We start from the raw sequence: 23,077 nt of genomic DNA on the forward strand, positions 1-23,077 counted from the left end.
AAACTGTAAAGTCCACTGAGACAAATGTAACATTTGTGATATTGGGCTATATAAATAAACATTGATTGATTGATTGATTGATTGATGTGTAGTTGAGTAAGAGCTGACGACTATATGAGTTTAATATTTATTTATAGAGAAACAGAATTGTCTCCAGTGTCGAAACACTACTGCAAAACTTGCAGACCTTAAGTTTGATTTAAGGATTATCAGTGTAGCATAATGCCTAGCATTATGTGAGCGTGGAGCGCGTGGAATGTTTTAGTGTGTGCACGTTAGGGCTGTGCATCTTCACTGGTCTCACGATTCGATTACGATTATCCTGTCAACGATTCGATTCAATTCGATATCCCGATGCATCACGATGCATCACGATTCATACCAATGCGTTGCATCCTCAATGTTCTATATTACTGCACATGGCTTATTTTTCATCAATGCATACATGTAGTAAATACATATGAACTCTCTTTTTATTATTTAGAAAGTGCTTCAGAAATCAATAACATAAATGTCTTGACATTAATTTATAAACCAAAATAAATGAATTGTATAGGTCTAGCCTCCCTATATCTGTGTGAAATTGTTCCATCCTCAAAAACAAAAAAATAATGCTTCTGCAGTCTAGCTGCAGCTTCTAGCATTGGCCTTCTGTTAAAAAAAGGACACTGAATGTCCTGAATGTGGCATCACACACAGGACTTGAGTCTGAACACAGCAGACAACAGGAGTATTTACAACAGCATATAACAACTAAAATACTGCATGTGGGTGCACACTTACATTCTCTGTCTTACTGTTGCATAAATCCCATGAATGTATGAGATTAAGTTAGCTTCATTATATCTCAGTGATTAAGTGAATAATAAAGTTTCTATCGGGTCACTATCAGCCTGTCACTCATTATTTTCAGGGAGGGGGCGGGGCTTAGAGGAACAGAGGAGACGGTGATCGCGGAAGCTTTTTTCCTCCTGCCTTCACAAACTTTACACACGTATATATCGTCTGAAAATTGCTAGAGGACATTCATACTCTGCAATCCAAGACTTAATTAAATCCACCAAAAACCTGACATGATTCTAACGCGATTATTTTTGAAAAACATAAATCCCTGTGTCTCTGAGCCGCAGCGTCACGGAGTGATTCAGAGCGGGTCCTTCTGCTGTTGGTTCTGGACTGGTGTTCTTGTGTTGGTGGATAAAGCAGACTGCTCCGTGTTTGGTGTTTCTGTGCCGCTGTCTCGTCTGTTCCCTGATCTCTGAGTCACCGACCGATTTGATATTAAAGTGACAGAAAAAAAAACGTTATAGTAAAGCCGCGGCCGGAAAATCAGGAAGCAACGTTACTACGCTATGATCGATTATCTTCCGTCACTGCATCGATACCGAATCGTCCACGTCCGCATCGCAATGCATCGTAGAAACGATTATTTTCAACACCCCTACAAGTGCGCCCTGCCAATTTGTTTCTATGTGTCTGCCAGCACAAGAAAGGCTCTTGAGGCCTAGTACCAGTTGGTTATTCTAGCCAATTTGCTGCCCTAGGCGAGTAATGTAAATGTATTCTGTAATGTATGAACATGTTTTAATTGGGGGGTGGACGTCACATCCTCTCGGGCAGTGGTTCTCAAACTTTTTTCAATAATGTACCCCCTTTGAAAAAAATATTCCGCCAAGTACCCCCTGATCAGCGCAAAAACAATTTGTTAGGGACAAAATGCCTATATAAAGAGGTACAGTACAGCGCTGCACCATCAGTGTCTGATTTATTAAAACAACAACATTGTAACTGAGAAAAAACGTAAGCTACATTTCAAATGTTTACAATCCATCACTAAATTCATGGCAAACCAATTTTAACATCATGCAATAACACTAAGACAACATTAGTTGCATTGAACTGATCTTTTTAATAAGTTGTACTTACAATGTAGTGAAACATGGGCTTTTGCTTCACTGAGGATCTTTGTCATTCTCTGTGACAGCGAGGCAAACTGCAGTTATTATACTTCGCGTTTTGAAAAATGTGTAACTCTGTTCATATAATACCCACACTGCTCTAACTTCGATACTTTTCCTAAAATTGGTATATTTATTTATTTTCGGGCGTGGGGAATGAAGAGAAACAAATATGAGCATTTTATGAGCATGGGATTTTTACCCCTCATATAAACACATGCATAATGCTGCGCTATACTTTGCGGCCACACGCCGTTGCCAAGCAACGCTTATTGTTTAGGTTCTTCGATAAGCAGGCGGTCATATCATTAGCTAGAACTAGCTAGATCTGATAGATTTGGACAAAAACGCGAGTGAAGTATAACCGGACGCGAGAGAGAGATCAGAGATCAGAGATCAGATCAGCTGCTGCTGACGGAGAACACGCAGCTCTGCATGATCACAGCTCCGCCGCTGTGACGGACCGGTGAGCGGACCAAAATACACTAAGAGTTAGACCTAACACTGGTAAATCTGGTAAATCTACTCTTGAACTAGCTAAACTAGTTATAAATATATGTATTCTTTACTGTCGGGTCACTTATATTACAGGTTCAGCGAGTTGCACGAGTCTGATGGGCTGTCAGGAGAGGGAGAGGAAAAGAGATCGCCCTGTTTATTTTTCCCATTTTATTATCCAGAGTTACTGTATACCTTTGAATAAAGTAGTTCATCTACTATTAGAAGTTTGTTTAAATGCATTAATTATGTTTTTTCATTAACATAAAATAAATCTCACGTACCCCCTGCAGTACTCCAACATACCCCTAGGGGTCCGCGTACCCCCATTTGAGAACCACTGCTCTAGGGCAGTGTTTCTCAAACTTTTTCATACCAAGGACCACTTAACCAATAAAAAAACACTCGCGGACCACCTAAATCCACAAATATCAAAAACCACATCGTTTTTCTAGAACAGATTACAAATCGCCTGAAAATGGTACAAACAAGTGGCAACATGTGTGATGAAGGTGTTGCGCTGGGCTATATCATGCAATCGAAAGTGAAACTTAACCTTGCTCCATTGCGGAGATATTCCCGCGAGAGTGCGGAAAACTCAAATTGATTAATTCATTTCAAATGTGAAGTGTTACCAATATACTCACGGACCACTAGGGGGCGCTCACGGGCCACCAGTGGTCCGCGGACCACACTTTGAGAAGCACTGCTCTAGGGGGTCCGGGGGTATGCCCCCCCGGGAAGATTTTTTTGAACATTTGAAAGTAAAATGCTTCAATCTGGTGCACTTTGAGCACACAATTACTAGAGACCTGATCTAGGAGGTACAACTCTAAAACACCCATATGAAAAAGACAAAGACAAATACTACAAATCCACATAACAAACAATCAAAAACGAAAAAGGGTCGCCACTTATTATATTAATAAAAAAATAAAAAGTAGCCGTCGCTATTTGTATATAGGGGAAACACTGGGATTATGATATGTTGCTGTCTGAACTGAGCTACCGTCTCAGAGATTAAAGTGTTAACGTGCAGCTCAGGTCTTGTGTACAACTCGTTTTTACATATGGGACACTGGCACCTGTCACTTGTATCCCAGTGGTCAGTGATGCATTATTTACAGAAGTTGTGTCCACATGGTATAGCGACTGGATCAGTGAATACATCCAGACAGATGGAGCAGAGGAACTGATGTTTTGTCGATTTTTTTTAATAATAGCAGGAAAGCACAATTGAATCAAAACTCCTACCACAGAGATTCAGTTTCAAGTTGGGGAAGTTTTGGCGCAGTGGTTAGAGCGTTGGTCATCAGATCAAAGGGGGAACTCCAGTTTGAATCCCGCCTCGGCCGCCACTGCGTCAGGCCGTTGTGTCCTTGGGCAAGACACTCCTGTGGGTAATGTCTGCAGTAATGACTCTTACATGTCTAATATGTGTAATGTGTAATTGTAAAGCGCTTTGAGTACCTGGAAAAGCGCTCTAATAAAAAAATATAATGCATTATTATTATTATTATTATTTACTAAAGTACTAAGAGTTGATACAAAGAGACTGTTTAAAGTGTCATATATATGGTTTTGTTGATAGAGAAAAACAAGTGGTGCAGCTTTCATCTGAGTAGAGCTGTTATGTGTTAGTCCTGATGGTGAAAGTGTAAATATAATCAGATGTACTCACCAGTGTTTGACAGAGACTCTGCTGTGTTGTTGAGAAAGATCTGATGAACTCAGTTTGTATTTTCTTTAGACAGAAACAGAGACTAGTCTCGACTGCAGTGTGGCTGCCTCTCTGACTAACTTAACTTTCGTTTCCTGTGGCGTGCCGCGTGTAAGCTCTCCTCTTTCCACTGTAGCTCCTCCTCTCACTGCAGCTGGTGTTTCCCTCCCTCTGATCTGCATGGGCATTGAGAAATAACAGGTTATCTCTGATAGTTAGGGAGCAAAGCTGGTGCTTTACAGATGTGTCAAGCTGTTTCTAATCTTTATTATGATGAACGTTTTCAGTTACATTTAATGGAAACACATGTCAGTAAAATGTCATGGATGATATAATCTACATAGTTAAAGACTTATTTCCATTGTAGAACTTGAACTTGAACTATACTGGTTTCCCGTCTCCCCCCGCATCAACTACAAAAGACTGGTCCTTACTTACAAAGCCCTCCACCATCTGCCCCCCCCCCCTACCTCACTGACCTCCTCACCCCCTGTGAAGTAAAAACTTCTTTGCAGCAATGTTGAGCGCATCATCAAATGAGGGAAACTGGATTCACCTGTCAATACACTGATATTTATTGAGAGACAGACAATTACATACGGCCGGGAGATCATCCTAGTTTCACACTGTCCTTGTGCTCCACCAAGGTAATCTCTGCCCCAAAAGACACAAAACATCTAACCAACACGAGGAGATACCTAATTACCTAATACCTAATTAGTAGCAGATGTGAGACAATAGTCTACTTGTCTCAAAGAGATCCAGACAAGCCTCAACCTACACAGGAGTCTTTGACTGACTACAAGCAGATATTTGCAGTATCACAGATTCTATAAAACAATAAGAACTCTATAAACAGATCAGATGAAAATATTCTCTTACACCCCCCACCAACCCCAACGGTCCCTCAGATCGACCTCAGCCGGTCTCCTATCATCCCTAAACCCAAACTCTGCAGCTTCGGGGACATGTTTTATTAGTAATGTAGACAACGTACCTTCATCAAATGTACAACAAGTACAATATGTATCTACTCTAAAACAGAAATCTATACACAATAAAATAAACTAAAGGCTTTTAGACATTGAGTATGTAACATTAGTGATCATGATAACAAGGAAGAAGAGTGTTTTCTCTCAGGCAGCATCCCTCATGGATCATTATGGCATTTTGTTGCCTGAATTGAAGCAATCATATTATCCTGTTCTCACTTGTTCCTCGTGAGATATTGGGTCTCGATTGATGAGGTTGTTGCCTAATGCTGAAACATAACGTAATGTTAAGTGTCCTCAATGCTCTGTATACAAAAAAGAGAAAAGTGATCTCCCAGTGATGGAACCTCTTAAATCAAGGTTACTTTACATTTTAAAGGAGCAGTTCAAGCCATGAACAAAATGAAAATCTTGCTGTTTTACAGGAAGTTGTTAAATCCATTTCTTGGTTTTTAATTTGTATTTCTTTGTGTCTGTCGCAGGAAGGAGAAAGCAGCAGGTCGCCACAGAGAGGGCGGGCATGGCAAAGGTGAGCACAAACAGTCCTTATCGGCTTCCTTTTATCTCCTGTCAATCATTTACAGTGTGCGTCATAGTAAGAGGAAAATGATTAAGTTGCAAAATATATACAAATATTTCTTAGTTTCTCAAATATATAAAACATTTTACCTGAGGAAATCTCTGTGCAAACATCTCTGTATCTTATTTACTATATTGTTGTTGTTGTTGTTTTTCTCTTTCCCTTTGAAACCCATACATTCAAGAATTCCATTAAAATACAATCCATAATTCAGATTATGTGACAACATTAATTATTATTGTTATTATTAGTAGTAGTGTTATTAGTATTAGTATGATAAAAGTGATTTTTAATAAAATATTATTTCTATTATTATTTTTATTTTAATACACATATTATTTAATTATTATTCTAATAATAATAATATTTTAGTAGAATTGGAAAGCACTATTTTTAGGTTTTATTTTAAAAGCTTTACTTCCTGTATTAGTCTATAGGCCATAAGGTGAACCCTGTTATCATTTCAACCCGCTCCACAGAAGTGAAACTACACAATCTTTAGTTCATAAAAAAGAACGAGTCATGCTTATCCACCAAAAAAAATATCGTCGCTAAAATTCCTGCCAATTCTTCTAGGCACGTAATTATTGGCTGAACTAGTCCCTTCGAAGCGTAATAATATCTTGGTCCAAAGTCGTGCCACGGTTCGTCACGTGATCGTGCTACACCAATTGGGTAGCTGCATATTGTCAACAGAAGTGAAAGATGGCGGCCGCCATGGTTACGCTAAACCAGACCAAATGGATTCTAAACAGTGCTGTATGCTTGTTTTATGTCATGTTTTGTCATATGTCTTAATACATCACTAAGTCCGAGGTATTTGCGTTATATACGCGGTATTTGTGAGAGGTTTTACTCTCTGGGAACAGAGTTGACCATCGAATCAACATTGACTAGCAGCGTTTATCAGCCAACTCCAGCTACAAACAATTTCCCCACGGGGATTAATAAAGTATATCAAACTCATATTTATCAAACTATCATTCCTGGACTGCCATGTTCACATCGCTAGGTTCATTGGGATTATTCCATTAGACTGAGGACTTTTTGTCTGTCTGTTGTTACCCTGTACACGTTAAATGCACTCTTAAAATAAACATGACTTGATTTCTGCGTCCAAGAAGAAGGTTAACTTGTTACGTTAAGTAATTTAGATCAATAAAATGCAATACTTCCAGGCTGAAGACTTTTCTTTTTGTTGCTGCTTTTAATTGAACTATACATATCTTAGACTGCACTGTAACTTTTATCCATGTATTTTTTCTTTTAATGTTTATTTTATTAGCTTTTCTTTTGAATGACTGATTTTAAATGCCATTTTCTTAATGTCTTTAATTTTTTGTAAAACACTTTGAATTGCCTTGTGTTGAAAAGTGCTATATAAATAAACTTGCCTTGCCTTACTTATACCAATGTCCATTGATTCATTTATTTACTCATTCATCCCTCCACAAATGAAAACAACACTGATGAACCATAAAAACGAGATTTATTACAAATATAAAAGGTATGACATAGAAAACAGTAGAAGGACATGTAATGTAGTATAATTGATTGGTGTCAGGCTGGGCGGAGCGGCTGATTGGTGCTGTGATTGCCTCAGCTGGTTAAAAGAGTCCTGCTGATTATACTCTGTTCTAGTACCAAAAACAAACGTATCTATGAGTGATGTGACACTTCTACTAGTGTCAGTTGGGCAAGGCTAGTGTCTAGACTCAAAACTGTGTCCCATGATGCACAATGTCCCAGTCTGTTAAGCAGTGATACAATGCGTGATGATCCAGTTAAATGTCGAACAGTTAAACCTAAAGCCAAGGACTTGGGTGTCTGCTTGCGGCCCTTGGAAGCAAGGTACACAATGTCTTGACAAACAGACAACACTTTCAAATGTACGTCATCATCAATGTTGACATAATGATCCAGTGTTGGCTCCTCAGTGGAACCTATAATCCAGCTGAGCAGATTGTATAGTCCAATGGGGACAACAGTTTGAGATTCAGTGACATTTACATTTTCAGAAGTGGGAGGCCATGGGCATGACATGCCAGGAGTGTCACTAAGCAGTCTTTTCAAAAACAACGCTGCTGTATACAGTGTCCTTGTGTCCTCATGTGTTGTTTGGCACTTTGTTCTCCCTGTTTCATTGTCGCTGTCTGTCTGGCTCAATTCACTGGACTGTGTTGTTTCCGTACCGGATGGATCTGGTAGCATGTCCACGAGTGCATCCTTTGACAGAGTCTCAGCAAAAACCAGTTCGCAGACGTTGCGCTTGGTGGGCATGTGAAACGCTAGCTGAGGGAAATCTTGAGCCAGCCTCTTCTTCAACAGATCCTGTCTGTAACACAACAAAACAGTGACAATTACGAGTCACAGGAGTACCATCAAAAGCAGAGTGGTGGAGGTGATACAAGACATTACAGACTAGAACCTATCTGCCATACAGCACATTTAACACCAAAGAAGCCAAATAAAGGCCCACATCATCACAAACAACACTACACACTACACATCATGGGGGTTTCTCCAAACAGGCCTGTCATACACATTTTGTTTAAAGCTGGCCTTGCACATGATAAATAATAAGACTTGTATTACATTGCAGTTACCTGTAGTTTGAAGCATCAACACCTTCGTTTGCTTTCACCATGTCAATGAAGGCCTGCCTCAGCTGGCCCATTCTAAGCACCTCATTGTTGACAAGCAGCCTCTGGCGGATGATCCTCTCACAGAACAGCTTGTAACTGGCATCAAACATTGCCTCATCCCTACAACACATGAATAAATAAATGGATAAATGAATAAGTGTTGTGATTGTGTGCACATATAACAGAAGGAAATTGGATGTTTACTTATAATGTTAAGTATGTGTATGTGTATATATATATATAGCCATCGCCGACACACACCTGGACTTCAGTCTGGTGGTAGTGCAAATAGGTAAAGCAATCCAAGGAGAAATAACTTACTGTTCTGTCTCTGGTTTGTCAGGTCTCAGCAAAAACATGGTGTACTGACTGTAACAGCTTTTGTGGTACCGCACCTCCAGAGCCACACAGTCTTTATCTTTTATATGTAAAAGAACACTTTGGTCATCTTTCTTCTCAGCAGCTTTCTGCAATTTGCCTAAACGGAAAAAAAGGACAACTCAATGAGTTTGTTGACGTATCTCTCACACATAATTGTACCTTTCAGTTATTCAACCACAGAGAATGTGTGTGTGTGTGTGTGTGTGTGTGGTGTGTGTGTAGTGTGTGTGTGGTGTGTGGGTGGGGGAGGGGGTTTGCTTACCTGCTTTTAATGTTTCAGCCTTACACAGTTGATCCCTTTGTCGCTTGCCTGCTTTGATGATCATTTTCTCCTTCATCTTGCATATAATGCACAGGGCAGGAAGGACGGGGCCAGAGCCTGCGATTGGCAGGCCTGACCTTGATCGTAGCTTCTCTGTTTGGCTTCGGTACGTGCTGCGAGACGTCGATGGGATGGGCTCGACCTCAAGGTCCTCCCTAACGTCTTGATCTCCCTCACGTGCGAGCCGTCTTTCCACCTTCGTCATGGCCTTTGTGTCGGTAAACCTTATGTAGCATGTGTGGTGGAAGCCAGCGTCCTCAGGAATATCTTCGAACTCGAAATCAAGACAGTGCTTGTGGTTTTCAGCCACCACGTTCCGAGAGTCTCCCTTCAAGCCGAGCGACCGTTGTAAGCTTGTCCTGTACGTATTCCATCTTGTATTGGTAAAACAATCAACCTTTTCGTGCTTCACAGACGTAATATGCATGTAACAATGTTTGTGTGTTGACAATTTTGACTTTTTGAGACTTTCTGGTGCGTTTTCCTCGTCTCCGCTACTCGATGAAACCATGGCGGCCGCCATCTTTCACTTCTGTTGACAATATGCAGCTACCCAATTGGTGTAGCACGATCACGTGATGAACCGTGGCACGACTTTGGACCAAGATATTATTACGCTTCGAAGGGAATAGTTCAGCCAATAATTACGTGCCTAGAAGAATTGGCAGGAATTTTAGCGACGACATTTTTTTTGGTGGATAAGCATGAATCGTTCTTTTTTATGAACTAAAGATTGTGTAGTTTCACTTCTGTGGAGCGGGATTTCTTTTCTAAAGGACTTTTCGAGGTTCACCTTGCGGCCTACTATATTGTGTTGAATTGTTGAAGGAGCCTTGGCTCTAAGGCAGGGGCGTCAAACTCAAATACACAGTGGGCCAAGATAAAAAAACTAGTAGAACTTATTGAAATGAACTTATTGCACATATTAAACCTGGAACTAACAAAGCTTAAACTATTGCCTATAAAAACAACATTAAATAATCAGTTGCATTCATTTCTTATGGCTCTATCTGCAGCTTTTCCAGAGTCATTTCTTATGATTCCATTTTCCCACAGGCCAACAACAGCTTCAAAAAACTATTTCCCTCAAAGAGAAAACCAAACATGCCCTGTTGTCTCAAGAAACAAAGTGCACAAGGAAACATCCATTAAACTCAGTGTGCTGCTCTGTGATGCTAGTTCAAGCAGATACTTGGCATCTCATCTCGGGTGCAGGTTCATCAATGTTTGGGCTCAGGCTCTGAGCTGAGGAGACCCTCAGGAGGGAGTGAAGGTGTGCGTGCAATATACCGGCGGGCCAGATCTAATAGTAATTAGAAATGATCCTGCGGGCCGAAATTAAATCCACCAAGGGCCTGATTTGGCCCCCGGGCCTTGAGTTTGACACATGTGCTCTAAGGTTTCCCTTGCCAAAGCTGTGCTGTATCGAGTGTGAATTTCACAATAAGCGTTTGCATCTTGAAAAGTACGAGTGGCTCACAGATCAGATCTGATTATTGATCACTCAGAAACAGTTTGACTTCCTGTTGCTGACGGCTGTTTGTTCCGCAGCTCCCCGACCTGAAGGACGCTGAGGCGGTGCAGAAGTTCTTCCTGGAGGAGATCCAGCTGGGGGAGGAGCTGCTGGCTCAGGGTAACACACACGCACGCACGCACGCACGCACACACGCACGCGCGCGCGCGCGCACACACACACACACACACACACCAGAGATCCCGTTAGAATATTTGTTTGCCGGTCAACATGTCCGTTAAAGTTTAAATCTTCCGGACAAAATTAGAAAAGAGCCGGTCAAAGGTCTTCTTTGTTATTTATTGAGCTTTAAAACAAATTGATATGATTCGATATTAAACAAACTAATTATAGCAGATTAACTACATTATTCAAAAGTGAACAGTAATTTACAATAACACGGGAATAATAAACGGAGCGCTCTCCCTCTCCTGACAGCCCGTCAGTATCATGCAGCTCGCGGATCAGTAATGAGTGACCCGACAGTAAAACTAAACATATCTATAACTAGTTTAGGTAGTTTGAGAGGTCATTAAAATAGCTACGTGTGATATTCTAACCTGAAGTGTGTGTTTTGTTCCGCTCACCGCTGATCATGCAGAGCTGCGTGTCGACTCGTCAGCAGCAGCTGATCTCTCTCTCCCGTCAGATTAGACTTCACTCGCGTTTATGTCCATATCGATCAGATCCAGCTAGTTCTAGCTAATGATATGACTACCTGCTTATTAAAAGACACCTACACAATAAGCGTTGCTATGCAACCGGGTGAGGCCGCAAAGTATAGCGCAGCATTATGCATTTGTTTACATGCCCACCGGAACCCCGAGGCATTACCAACAGATCAACGCACAATCAACCCACACAGGACATCTCTTTCTCCACATCAAGTGTTAGACATTAGAATTGACTATTCATGTCTGTCACATAAGTTGCGCAACTGATGCGGTATTGTGCTAAGGGAACATTATTTTGACCGGACATTTTGACCGGAGAGATTTAGATTTGCCGGTCTTCAGCATATTTTACCGGGCATAGTCCGGTAATTACCGGCTAACGGGAACTCTGACACACACACACAATGTTTCAATCACTTCAGGGGACATTACATTGACTTATATGCATTTCCTGGAGACCTATCCTAACCTTAACCATAACCAACACATGCCTAACCCTAACCCTTACCCTAACCAAGTCTTCACCCTAAATGATTATCCCCATAAGGGAGGCGAGTCCCCACACCTGACTGTGTAAACAGATTTAGGTCCCCACAAGGATAGTAATGCTAGGTCACACCTCCACACACACACACACACACACACACATACCCCTAAACACACACACACACACACACACACACACACACACACACACGCGCACCTACACACAGCTATTTGCTGGCACTCCAGCACATCGTACATGAAAGGCTAAGGGGCGGGACATCTCTAAGCGTTTGACCAATCACAGCAGAGCCGGCCAGCTAACCAACCAGAGCAGACTGGGCTCTGGTTTCAGACAGAGGGTGAAAAGAGGTTCTGCAGCACAGGCAGTATGAGAAAAATAAAGAGCTTTTTGAACATTGAAGCATGGAGACATGTCCCAGTAGAGACACTACATACTGATATGAACCTGAAAATGAGCATGATAGGGCCCCTTTAATAACAATGTTGAGATACTTGTACTTGAGGTAGTTGTACTTAAGTAATACTTTAGTATGTCTAGTTTTGTTTGACAAAGTGTTACTCTTTAAATAACAAAAACACATTAACTTACATCATATGATGCAGTACTGTACTACCAAGTAATGGCTCCATAATGACAAACTACAACTTTGGAAAACATAATGCTGATAATACTTCTTTACTTTTACTTAATTAACATTTAGAATGCATGACTACTTTTAGGCTGGCTTATTAAGTGAAGTGTGTGAGTACTTCCCTCACCTCTGTCTCCTCTCCACAGGAGACTATGAGAAAGGCGTGGACCACCTGACCAACGCCATCGCAGTGTGTGGGCAGCCCCAGCAGCTGCTGCAGGTGTTGCAGCAGACTCTGCCTCCACCCGTCTTCCAGATGCTGCTCACCAAACTGCCCAGCATCAGCCAGGTAGCACAACTCTTACAAATCAAAGTCAAGCTGCTGCTGTTGCACCTGGGGCCTATACTACGAAGTTGGTTCAACCTAACCTGGATATGTTTGAGTTAGCCGGTTGGCCTAATCCAAAACATACGCGCTCTCGCTAAACTGTACTACGACGCTGGTTATCAAGTGGATCGCTCAAGCCAGCCGTGTCCTATCTAGTTAGGTGTTCACATGAAAGGGGTGGTATCTGGAGCATTCGACCAATCACAAACATGGAGAAGCGCACTGACAGCGCAGCGTCATACTTCCTGAATGAAAAGTGAACTTTAATACTAGTCAAAAATGAAGAAGTTAAACTTTAAACATCCATGACTTAAACACTTTATCCAGGATCAAAGCCACAGAGCTGCACCTGCAAGGTGAATACAGCTGGGAACAGAACAAGTGTTTGAATGCGTACATTAACAGGTTTATGATATCACTGCCCCGTCTAAAACACCATCTGACTTTAATTACATTTGTCTCGAGTGTTTCGTCAACTTAATGTGTTGCTTAAAATAATACTTCTGCATCCAGTCTGTGACACTGTGAGTGTTGCACGGCCAGATACGGCTCAGCTGACTCAGATAAGAAAATATATGATACATTATGAAGTGATATGCTGCGGACTGTACTTAATGTTACTCTGATCCGGTTACTTATGTTGTGGCAGATATTTAAGTAAGCTTTCTTAACGCTAATGTTATAATAGTCAGATTGCTCTGAAGATGGAGGTGATATTCTATTAATGTTCACGTTCACACAGTCGGTGATTTTTGCCGGCCGTCTTTCCTGCGACGGCAGCTTTTCTGTATTTCCTTTCTCCTGTAATATGACTTGATCGCTTTAAACTCCGCACACTGAGCTCTGATTGGTCAGCAGGCGGTGCTTTCACTGAGTTGAGCTCTTAGCCTGCAACCTAACCTGGTCCCGACCAGGTTAGCCGCTAAGCATAAGTTACCATGGAGATCTAGCCTGCTAAAAAGAGAACCAGCTTCGTAGGACCGGAAAGCCGGAGTTTTCCCTGAATTTAGCCGGCTAAGCGAAAATCCTGCTTCGTAGTATACCCCCCAGGTATCACATGTTGCTGCTGGGATAAGGTGCTTTGTCCAGGCAAGAATTTTAGCTGTGCAGTTTATTTTCTTAGGTTTCATCAATTAAAAGAAAGAGGAATCATGTTCTTACATATTCTCTTGCCTTGGTAAATAAAACCATTCTATTTCTCCACCTGTCTACCATTAAACACCAAATCCCCCGTTTCCACCTTCAATCGAAAACATAAACAAATACTCTAAATTAATTAATTAAAATGACACTAAATACAAATTAAATGTGATATTATGTTTAACTATTAAATACTACAAAATTATTTAAATAACACAAGGAAAAATTAAAAAAGCCAATATGGAGAACAGGAGAGAGAAACTCCCTATGGAGGAAACTTTGGGATTTAAGCCTCACAAGACCATTTACATGCACTAAAACCTATAGAACACACTACAGGAAAGGGAAAACCCCTAAAAGCATACTTCCACCACTAATTCAACTTCAGAAATCTGTATAAAATATAAAACAAAAACACTTCCCTGACTCTCCATCTTCATCCTGATTGGTTACTTCCTCTCTGTTAACGCTTGTTGTTTCCTGTCCTTCAGCGTATCGTGAGTGCACAGAGTCTGAGCGAGGACGATATAGAATGAGAGGATCGAAAGGAAACAACCCTTCCTCCTCTTCTTCCTCTTCCTCTTCCTCATGCGGAGCCGCCAACGCCTCGGCCTCCATCACTCCGGCCGACGTCCATCACTTCCCATCGACGTGTCCTCTAGGGAATTAGTTTTTTATTCCAGCCGTAACCATGACAGTAGCGTCTGTTTGTTTTTTTACTTAAATTACCCGTTTTGGGGTATGAAGAGTTTCCTTATCATAACTGCCAGAGAATTCAAAGCGCCCGCTCCACCATGGTTGATGATAAACTGGACTGGGTGGTGGTGTCGCTCACATCATGTTTCAGGTTTACACTGATTACTGCTATGAGAATATCAGTGGTAGAAAGTTACAGAAACCTTCTCTCTGCTCCACAAAGTATTTATTGTTTTTGTTATCAGTCGTCTTTCTGTTCAGTCTCCACTTGGAAACACTTAAAAAAAATAAAGTAACAAAATGTTTTGTTCATTTTAAAGAGAGGACGACCCTCTTTAGGAAAATACAATAAAAAATGGTAACAAACAATGAAGTTGTTTTGTGAGTTTGTTTTGTTTATGTCAATGCGGGAAAGGGAAGCAACACAAAGCCAGCTGGACCAGATACAAACCACTGTGTTTTTAATTCATACAAAAAAGGTTCCCTTGAATGAAAAATACATCAACACATGAAATTAGACGAGTGATGAGTTGACTGACAGGCAAGATGATCAGAGGTGCAGAGTTTTTGCTGTGAAAACAACCAGGACTGAAGTATGGGTAGAGTTTCTCAGTGAAGGAGCAGCCAGTAAAGGAGTAGATAAGAGCTGCAGCATCTACGTCATAAAAGGAGACCAGACTAGTGATGGCAGTGTGAGACTGAAGCTTCGATACGTGCTTCAAACCCCTGGACTACAATTCCATAGAAGCAGTGCTTCGAAGCTTGCTTCAAACGGGGTTCGTACGGGTGCTTGAAATCCTTGAAAATGCTTGAAATTTGACGTGGTGTTTTCAAGGTTGGGAAAGTGCTTGAATTTTGGGAATGGTGCTTGAAATTGAGATAAACTGCTTGAAAATGTAAATGCTTTACTTTTACAATAAATTGCTCTCTGACTGAATAGTTCGCTTTTTAGATTAAAAGAAAATAATTGCTTTGCTTTTACATAAAACATCTCCGCTGCGGCCTTCCCGCGCTATGCGCGCGACCTGCAAGTGTTTGTGTTACGTGTGACCTGGGCATTCTGATGAGTGATAGATGCAGGGGCGGATCTAGACAAATATTCATGGGGTGGCAAGAGGGTGGCAGGAGATTTTGAGGGGTGGCATCCCCTGACAGAAGTATATGCTGATTGAAATCGCAATCATATCAATCAATTAGGGGTGTAACGGTACACGTACCCGTACTGAAATTATTCGGTACGGTCCCTTCGGTTCGGTACACGTGTGTACCGAACGAATATAGCGTTAAACGTAAAAAATTGAGAACAACTTTCTGGAAGTAATCTCAGGTATATATCATAGAGCGACCAAGTCATTTCATTGGACGAGAGGCATACTATGAGAGCTGGTCACAGGGATGCGTTCAAATGTAGTCAGTAATTTGAGGAAATGGCGAACGTAGATAAAGTTGAGCTGAAAATCCTCCAGCATCAATGAAGTCTCCGGTTTGGGAACATTTTGATTTCGCAGTTACGTACAAGGATGACGGACAAAGACAGGTGGACCGAACCAAAGCTGTTTGTCGGCATTGTTCAACTAAAATTGGTTACGCGGCTGGCAATATATCAAACTTGCACACTCATTTGAAAAGGCATCACCCGAACGTGAATATCACCGGTACCAAAAGAAAAAAGACTGAAGTGCAAACCCAACTCCCGCTAGCATGTAAGCCTCCACCACTCGCAAAAAGTTCAGACCGAGCCAAAGCTATTACAAACGCCAAATATCCTTATGTTGCCATGTTAGCAAAGCGCTACCTGGCTGTATCTGCTACCTCTGTCCCTAGAGAGGGTGTTCTCCACAGCAGGAGACATTGTTAGTGCCAGCAGATCTGCCCTTTCGGCAAGCAATGTGGACAAGTTCATCTTTCTTTAAAACAACATGAAAATACAATGACAAGCGAGTCCTCATGTCAAGCTGGCTGCTTAGGTACTAGTACAGTTCAAATACAGATTATTTCAGTTCATCGAAATGCTGCACCATAATGTTTATTTTACTATATTTTGTATTTATTTGAATACATTAGTCAGTTTAATAATAATTTAAAAAAAATATTTAATGTTTTGTGATAATTTTTTCTGCTGTACCGAAAACGTACCGAACCGAACCGTGACCTAAAAACGAGGTACGTACCGAACCGAAATGTTTGTGAACCGTTACACCCCTACAATCAATGTTAACTTGGAAAGCCACAATATTAATATTTTAACTCAATCACATAGGTGATATTATTGTGGCACATCAGTAAAGCCTTACAAGGTGGCAGACGTAATTTAATGAATTTTAACTGAACAATAACTGAATGAGTTTGTCTCACTCTTAGACCAGCAGGGGTACCAAATATATACAGACTGCTGCAATAAGTACATTAATTAACTGTCTCATCGATGTTTGTCTGAATGAATATGATACTATTAACAATCATATTATTCCTATCAGCTGTCAATCAGCTGTTAATAAATAATAATAATAGATTTAATTTGTTAGCGTTTTTACAGGTGCTCAAAGACGCTTTACAGATATAGTGAAGAACTGTTATGATTCACATATTCATTTATTATTGAATAAACTATATTTTTTGGAGGAGTTAATGATGAATGTTCATCAAGATGCTTACTCACCGTCCTTCAAATTTGAAAAACAAGTAATTATATCATTATTGATAAACAGTTACAACCTTGACTTTACATCAGAAAGAACAAACATTAAAGAAGTGACTAACTGCATCAGTTAGGGTTAAAAAACGTGTATTCAGCTAAAACATCGCTGCAGTTATTATCCAGTGGAAGGTCCTTACCTACTGGCCTAGTTAAATCAAAGTGGTTACTTTCTGTTGGCTGGGCAGTGTAGTTTTACACACCGTCTTATTTTACTTTCTCAGGACTTAAAACTGTTTTTTGGGGGCAGACCCCCTCAAAGAAAAATATATATACACGCATACAAGGTCATCATCTTAACAGTTTGTTATTCTCATCGAGTCATCCGTGAGCAGAGCATCAAGTTGGCATGTCTATTACAGCTGAATGCGGCGATTACTATTTTGTTCAGCAAAACGCCTCACAAACGTATTAAGATCAACAGCTGTAGTGCGTTTTGATTCAATGCTGAGTACAGCCAAACTTGACATTCTCTTCTCTGTCATTGTAGACCGCAACTACCTCATTCCTTCAGTGCTTGGGTCCGAAAGGCTTCTCGTTTTGCGCCGTCCCCCCGTTCAAGTGAATTCGCCACCAATCATATTTCCACTCTTGCGCCAGGACCGGGGGAGGGGTTACATGGCGTGCATCTTGTGCTGCATTCACTTGCACTCGGACATTAGAGACTTTCGCTCATAAATGTCCGATGAGCCACAACTTTTCTTTCAAAACAAAGATGCCAACTGGGGTGGCAGCTGGGGTGGCAAGGCTATTGTTTAGGGTGGCAGTTGCCACCCCATGCCACCCCGGTAGATCCGCCCCTGGATAGATGACTGTGTGTCAGGAGGTTGCAGTTTCAACGAGCGTTGGCTAGCAGAAGACAAATACAAGCCATGGCTAAGACGAGGGTCAAGCCCACGAGTAGCCTCCTGCAAAGTTTGCAAAAATAACGATGCGAGAGTCTGCGCTGACGAATCACATGAAAGGTACGCCGTAGTAGAGCATTTTAGATTAGGCTAACGTTGCATGTTATGTTTGTTTAAGCTAACGTTAGCGAGCTGATTAGCGAACTCGATTGACGGATAATATTAATTGCAGAGGACAATCATTTCAGATGAGCGTACCTATGTTATGTGCGTTACAGTCGCCATCCTGTGGTGTTCAGAGGATGAAGCACTCACGGCATTTCGTGTTATAGTCACGAAATATAATCTATTGATTCGACACAGAGCGATTTTGAAAGCAATGTATTTCTACTGGTAGTATGTTTCGTGCCTAAACCAAATGTGACTTGCTCTCTCGAAATCAGTTACATTGACCCGAAGACACATTTTCGTTTGTATTACTGGTCTGGGGGAAGCTCGCGAGTGTGTTTGTGTATTTTTGCGTTTGTTTCCCGGGGAAACACTTACAAGAAACACCAGCTGTTGTTATGCCTGCTGTGACGTTAAGTTACTCCGTTCTCCGCTTGTAATTATGCCGAAGCTTCAAAGTTGTATTTATCATCTGAATTTGCCGAAACAAGTTTAATATTCTGAAAGCCAAGACTTTGTTTATATGAAAGCAGATGAAAACAAACTGTCTTTATATAAAATTGAAGTATTATACAAGTAAAACTACATTTTGCTTTAATCCCATGTAATTGTAGAATGAACACAGTCTTCCTTTTAAGATGTAGAAGTCAGGTGTCTTGAGTAGTCAAAATTACCTACAAATCATTGTACACATTTGTAAATATTATTTTCCACTTGTTACCATTGTGAGTCTATTTCTATGCAGCTCTGCGTGATTTTGTGGCTACAATTCAGACTAATACGCTACCAGAGGTGGAATAAGTACTCAGATATTGTACTTGAGTAAAAGTATAAGTACTCAGATCTTGTAGTGAAATTATAAGTACTCAGATCGTGTACTTAGTAAAAGTAGAAGTACCAGAGTGTAGGAATACTCTGTCACAGTAAAAGTCCTGCATTCAAAATATTCCTCAAGTGAAAGTAGAAAAGTATTCTCATCCAAATCTAGTTAAAGTAGCGACAGTAAAAGTAGTCGTTGTGCAGATTGGTCCATTTCAGAATAATATATATGATATGTTTTATAATGATTGATCATGAAAGTGTTCTCAAAGCTGGTAAAGGTGCAGCTAGTTTGAATGACTTTGTATACTGCAGGGTAGCTTGTGGATTTACTCCAGGTGGAACTAAAGATTTAACACTTAGATTTCACATCATTCATCCTGATCTGTAAAGTAACTAAAGGTATTAAATACATGTAGTGGAGTAGAAGTACACCATGTACCTCTGAACTGTAGAGGAGTAGAAGTACACCATGTACCTCTGAACTGTAGAGGAGTAGAAGTACACCATGTGCCTCTGAACTGTAGTGGAGTAGAAGTACACCATGTACCTCTGAACTGTAGTGGAGTAGAAGTACACCATGTACCTCTGAACTGTAGTGGAGTAGAAGTACACCATGTACCTCTGAACTGTAGAGGAGTAGAAGTACACCATGTACCTCTGAACTGTAGAGGAGTAGAAGTACACCATGTGCCTCTGAACTGTAGAGGAGTAGAAGTACACCATGTACCTCTGAACTGTAGTGGAGTAGAAGTACACCATGTGCCTCTGAACTGTAGTGGAGTAGAAGTACACCATGTACCTCTGAACTGTAGTGGAGTAGAAGTACACCATGTACCTCTGAACTGTAGTGGAGTAGAAGTACACCATGTGCCTCTGAACTGTAGTGGAGTAGAAGTACATCATGTACCTCTGAACTGTAGTGGAGTAGAAGTACACCATGTACCTCTGACTTGTGTTTACTGCCAACCTAAAAGTACCTCAAAAATAGTAATCAATAATGTATTGAAACGTTATTTGGCTGATTGTTTTATATCGGCTCAGACAGGTTATATGGGACATACAGATGGGTCACTCATTTTGAAATATTAAACTTAGTTTTCTTTTCTTTAATTTTTCATCCTCGTGTAGAAGGCTATCACGAAACACACATTTGGTTGTTTATAGCATAAAGAACATCTGATTTAATGTGAGGTAGGGAAATAATCATTTGAGTATGTGTATATAAATATGTCATTTACAACAGCTGTAAGATGCTTGAAAAGCTGGAAAATGCACCTTGAAAATGCTTGAAAAGTGCTTGAATTTGACTTTGGAAAAGGTGTAAGAACCCTGTTCAAATCACGTGACATATGACGTCCGAAGCAGCAACCGCTTCATTGCCTGAATGAATCACTTGACTGGTTCGCGGTCTAATTACGCGATTCAATGCACTGCCTAGTCTTGATTCTCACAGGTGACGGGTTGAAACAGTTTCACACTTTATAACCGCTCTAAACAATGCGCAATGTGTGGGTTGTTGCTGTTGAGTTGTTTTTGGTATTGCATTTGTATTGGATCATTATAGAGCAAGCCAGGAAGAAAGAAAGGTCGTTCTGGCTCGGGAAACACTTCAAAATGTGGAGAAGTTGTGAACGAAAAGGACAATGACGAGTATCCAAAAAAACGTTTGTCAGTCTAAAGAATGGATGCCTAATTTTGAGTTATTTAGACTTAATTAACACTTATAGTTCCATGTCTTGTTACAGAACAGATCATATTTGTTAAGTGTTATTATGGGAGAATTACTATTCGTGTGATACTACTGCCTTATTAGGCCCATATTGAGCAGAGCATATTAAGACCAAAACTCATGTACAACAACTTCCTTACTTGCAATAAATAAGAACTAATTAGGTTATTGAGGAAAAACTCAACTAATGGCTTATTGCAGAATAAGGCATTAATTCGTGTTTTATAATAAAGAGCCAATACCCTGCTAATATGCAAGTTAATGAACAACTAGTTGATGGTGAAGTTGTGTACCTTAATATTAGGGATGCCAGAAACTGACCATGATCAAATTCGAAAATCAGACAGCCCTGGCGAATGTTAATCGATTATCCCCCCACCCACCCCCGCGGGGGGCGGGAGAGAGAGAAAAAAACACAGACAAATGTAATTCCGTTGTTTTCTTTTACTGGAACATGTAGGCTACATGGTACAAAAGGGCTCTTCAGGTAGAACAGTACAACGCAATAGCAACAAATAAACCACCATCATGTAGCTTGTATTAATAATAGCAGCATTGCAATACATTCAATAAATAGCCTACTTCACGTGTGCGCGCATCACGCATCTTCAAATAAAGGTAATGGCAGGCACTTTAGAAAATAACAAAAAATAAACCACCATCATGTAGCCTGTATTAATAATAGCGACGAGGAACTCTTCTTTGAACATGCCGCTTTGTTCATCTTTAGTTGTGTTGTTCTCACTGTTCTGTATATCGCCATTAAATCAATCGCACGTGTGGTGTGACCATAGACTGTATATATAAATGGACGTAGTGTCCGTGACGTCACCCATAGGATTCTGCAGAGTTGCCGAGAAGCCCTTAGTAGGCGGAGTCAACCACTGACTGCTTGACAGCAACGTCAGAGTCTAATCCCGCCTGCTCCAAATAAGGGCAAAGAGGCGGAGCCGAGGCGGGACCTGCTGCCTCCGAACTGGAAGTAAACAGAGCTAGCTCAGGCTAAGAAGCTAAGCTAACATGAAATACATGCATACCAAGTTACTGCTAACAGTGTAGTTCCCCTATACAAACGTTACATTCATAATCAAAGGAGACAATCTGCAAGAGAATTAGCTATATTTTGTTATTCTTAATGCTTGTCATTCACACGTTAAGAAAATAAGTACCGATACATAGCAGAACAATTGTGGCGATGTTCAGCTTAATAAGCCTTGTTCAACATAATTTATTTAGCTAATACTACAGCAGGCGAACCAAGTCTGCGTTTCGCTGCATTCCTTGATCTCCAGTTATAACGACGGACTCCACCGCCCGGACCTATAGTCCATGGGCCAGACCAAATATCGGTACCACCCGAGGTGGCAAAACATTTGTGGTACCATTTTGTTCATAGGGTCCATATAAGTACATTAAGCCATGATAGACTTTCCAACTGAGTAGCTTAGCGGAGTTACATGCTACCCCATTATTGATCAAATAACGCATTTTGTCACTTACAAAGTTTGGCGGTATGTTCTGTGTTTGTCCCTGCTATGTTGAAAATGGTAATGAAACTTGCCTGAATGAATATTATATAAGCTTTGTATGTTCTATTTGGAATATATTTTCAGATTTTTGGGGAAGAAACTCATTTTGTTGCTTTTCAGATAATGTTATTGGGGCCGCATGTTATTGCCATTTTACATGTTATCGGACACTGCGTCTGATGTACCGGTATGTAGACATACATTTTTAGTAAAGATGTATGGTTAAGATTAAGTTAATATTTCAGTCCCAGAGGCAGGACCCAGCGGCATGGCACCAAAGCGGCCACGCCTGGAGTGCCTCATCCATTGCACATCTCAAGATGAAGACTCAACCCTGCTGGAAAACCCTGCTGAGAGCAGCAGAAATCAGACAGCATGCACCGATCTTAGACATCGCAAAGGACTTGCCAGATTATGTCATACCACCTGTCACCTACCATAGGAAGTGCAGAAGCATCTTTACTGGAGAGAGGCTCCAGGACAAGTCACTGTACGTGACCTGTGGCGAGGCATGCTACCTGATCACCAAGGATCACTGGCATGAAATCCAAGATCTGAGATCAACCCAAGAAGAAGCTGATACGCGCATGCTACTTCATGCCAGACATGCTTCAGGTGATGGTTATGGGTCCATAATCATCACAGCTGAAGACACTGATGTGCTGATACTGTGCCTTTGCTTCAGCAAGACGATGGCCTGCCC

The 23,077-nt window shown here is 40.9% G+C and overlaps 1 protein-coding gene across 1 annotated transcript in view; it reads left to right on the forward strand.

The window, feature by feature from the left end:
- The window catches only part of LOC117535189 (mitochondrial import receptor subunit TOM20 homolog), a 31,840-nt gene extending 16,885 nt beyond the window's left edge, over positions 1-14,955 (forward strand). Inside the window, exons 3-7 of the mRNA XM_034199579.1 lie at positions 3,758-3,760; positions 5,651-5,697; positions 10,648-10,729; positions 12,569-12,711; positions 14,382-14,955. Coding sequence (XP_034055470.1) covers positions 3,758-3,760; positions 5,651-5,697; positions 10,648-10,729; positions 12,569-12,711; positions 14,382-14,426 — 320 coding nt within the window. The 3' untranslated portion in view covers positions 14,427-14,955. The remainder of the gene's footprint in view (positions 1-3,757; positions 3,761-5,650; positions 5,698-10,647; positions 10,730-12,568; positions 12,712-14,381) is intronic.
- The last annotated feature ends 8,122 nt before the right edge of the window (positions 14,956-23,077 follow it).

The sequence above is a fragment of the Gymnodraco acuticeps genome, unplaced genomic scaffold (genome assembly GCF_902827175.1).
Source record: "Gymnodraco acuticeps unplaced genomic scaffold, fGymAcu1.1, whole genome shotgun sequence".
Classification (NCBI taxonomy): domain Eukaryota; kingdom Metazoa; phylum Chordata; class Actinopteri; order Perciformes; family Bathydraconidae; genus Gymnodraco; species Gymnodraco acuticeps.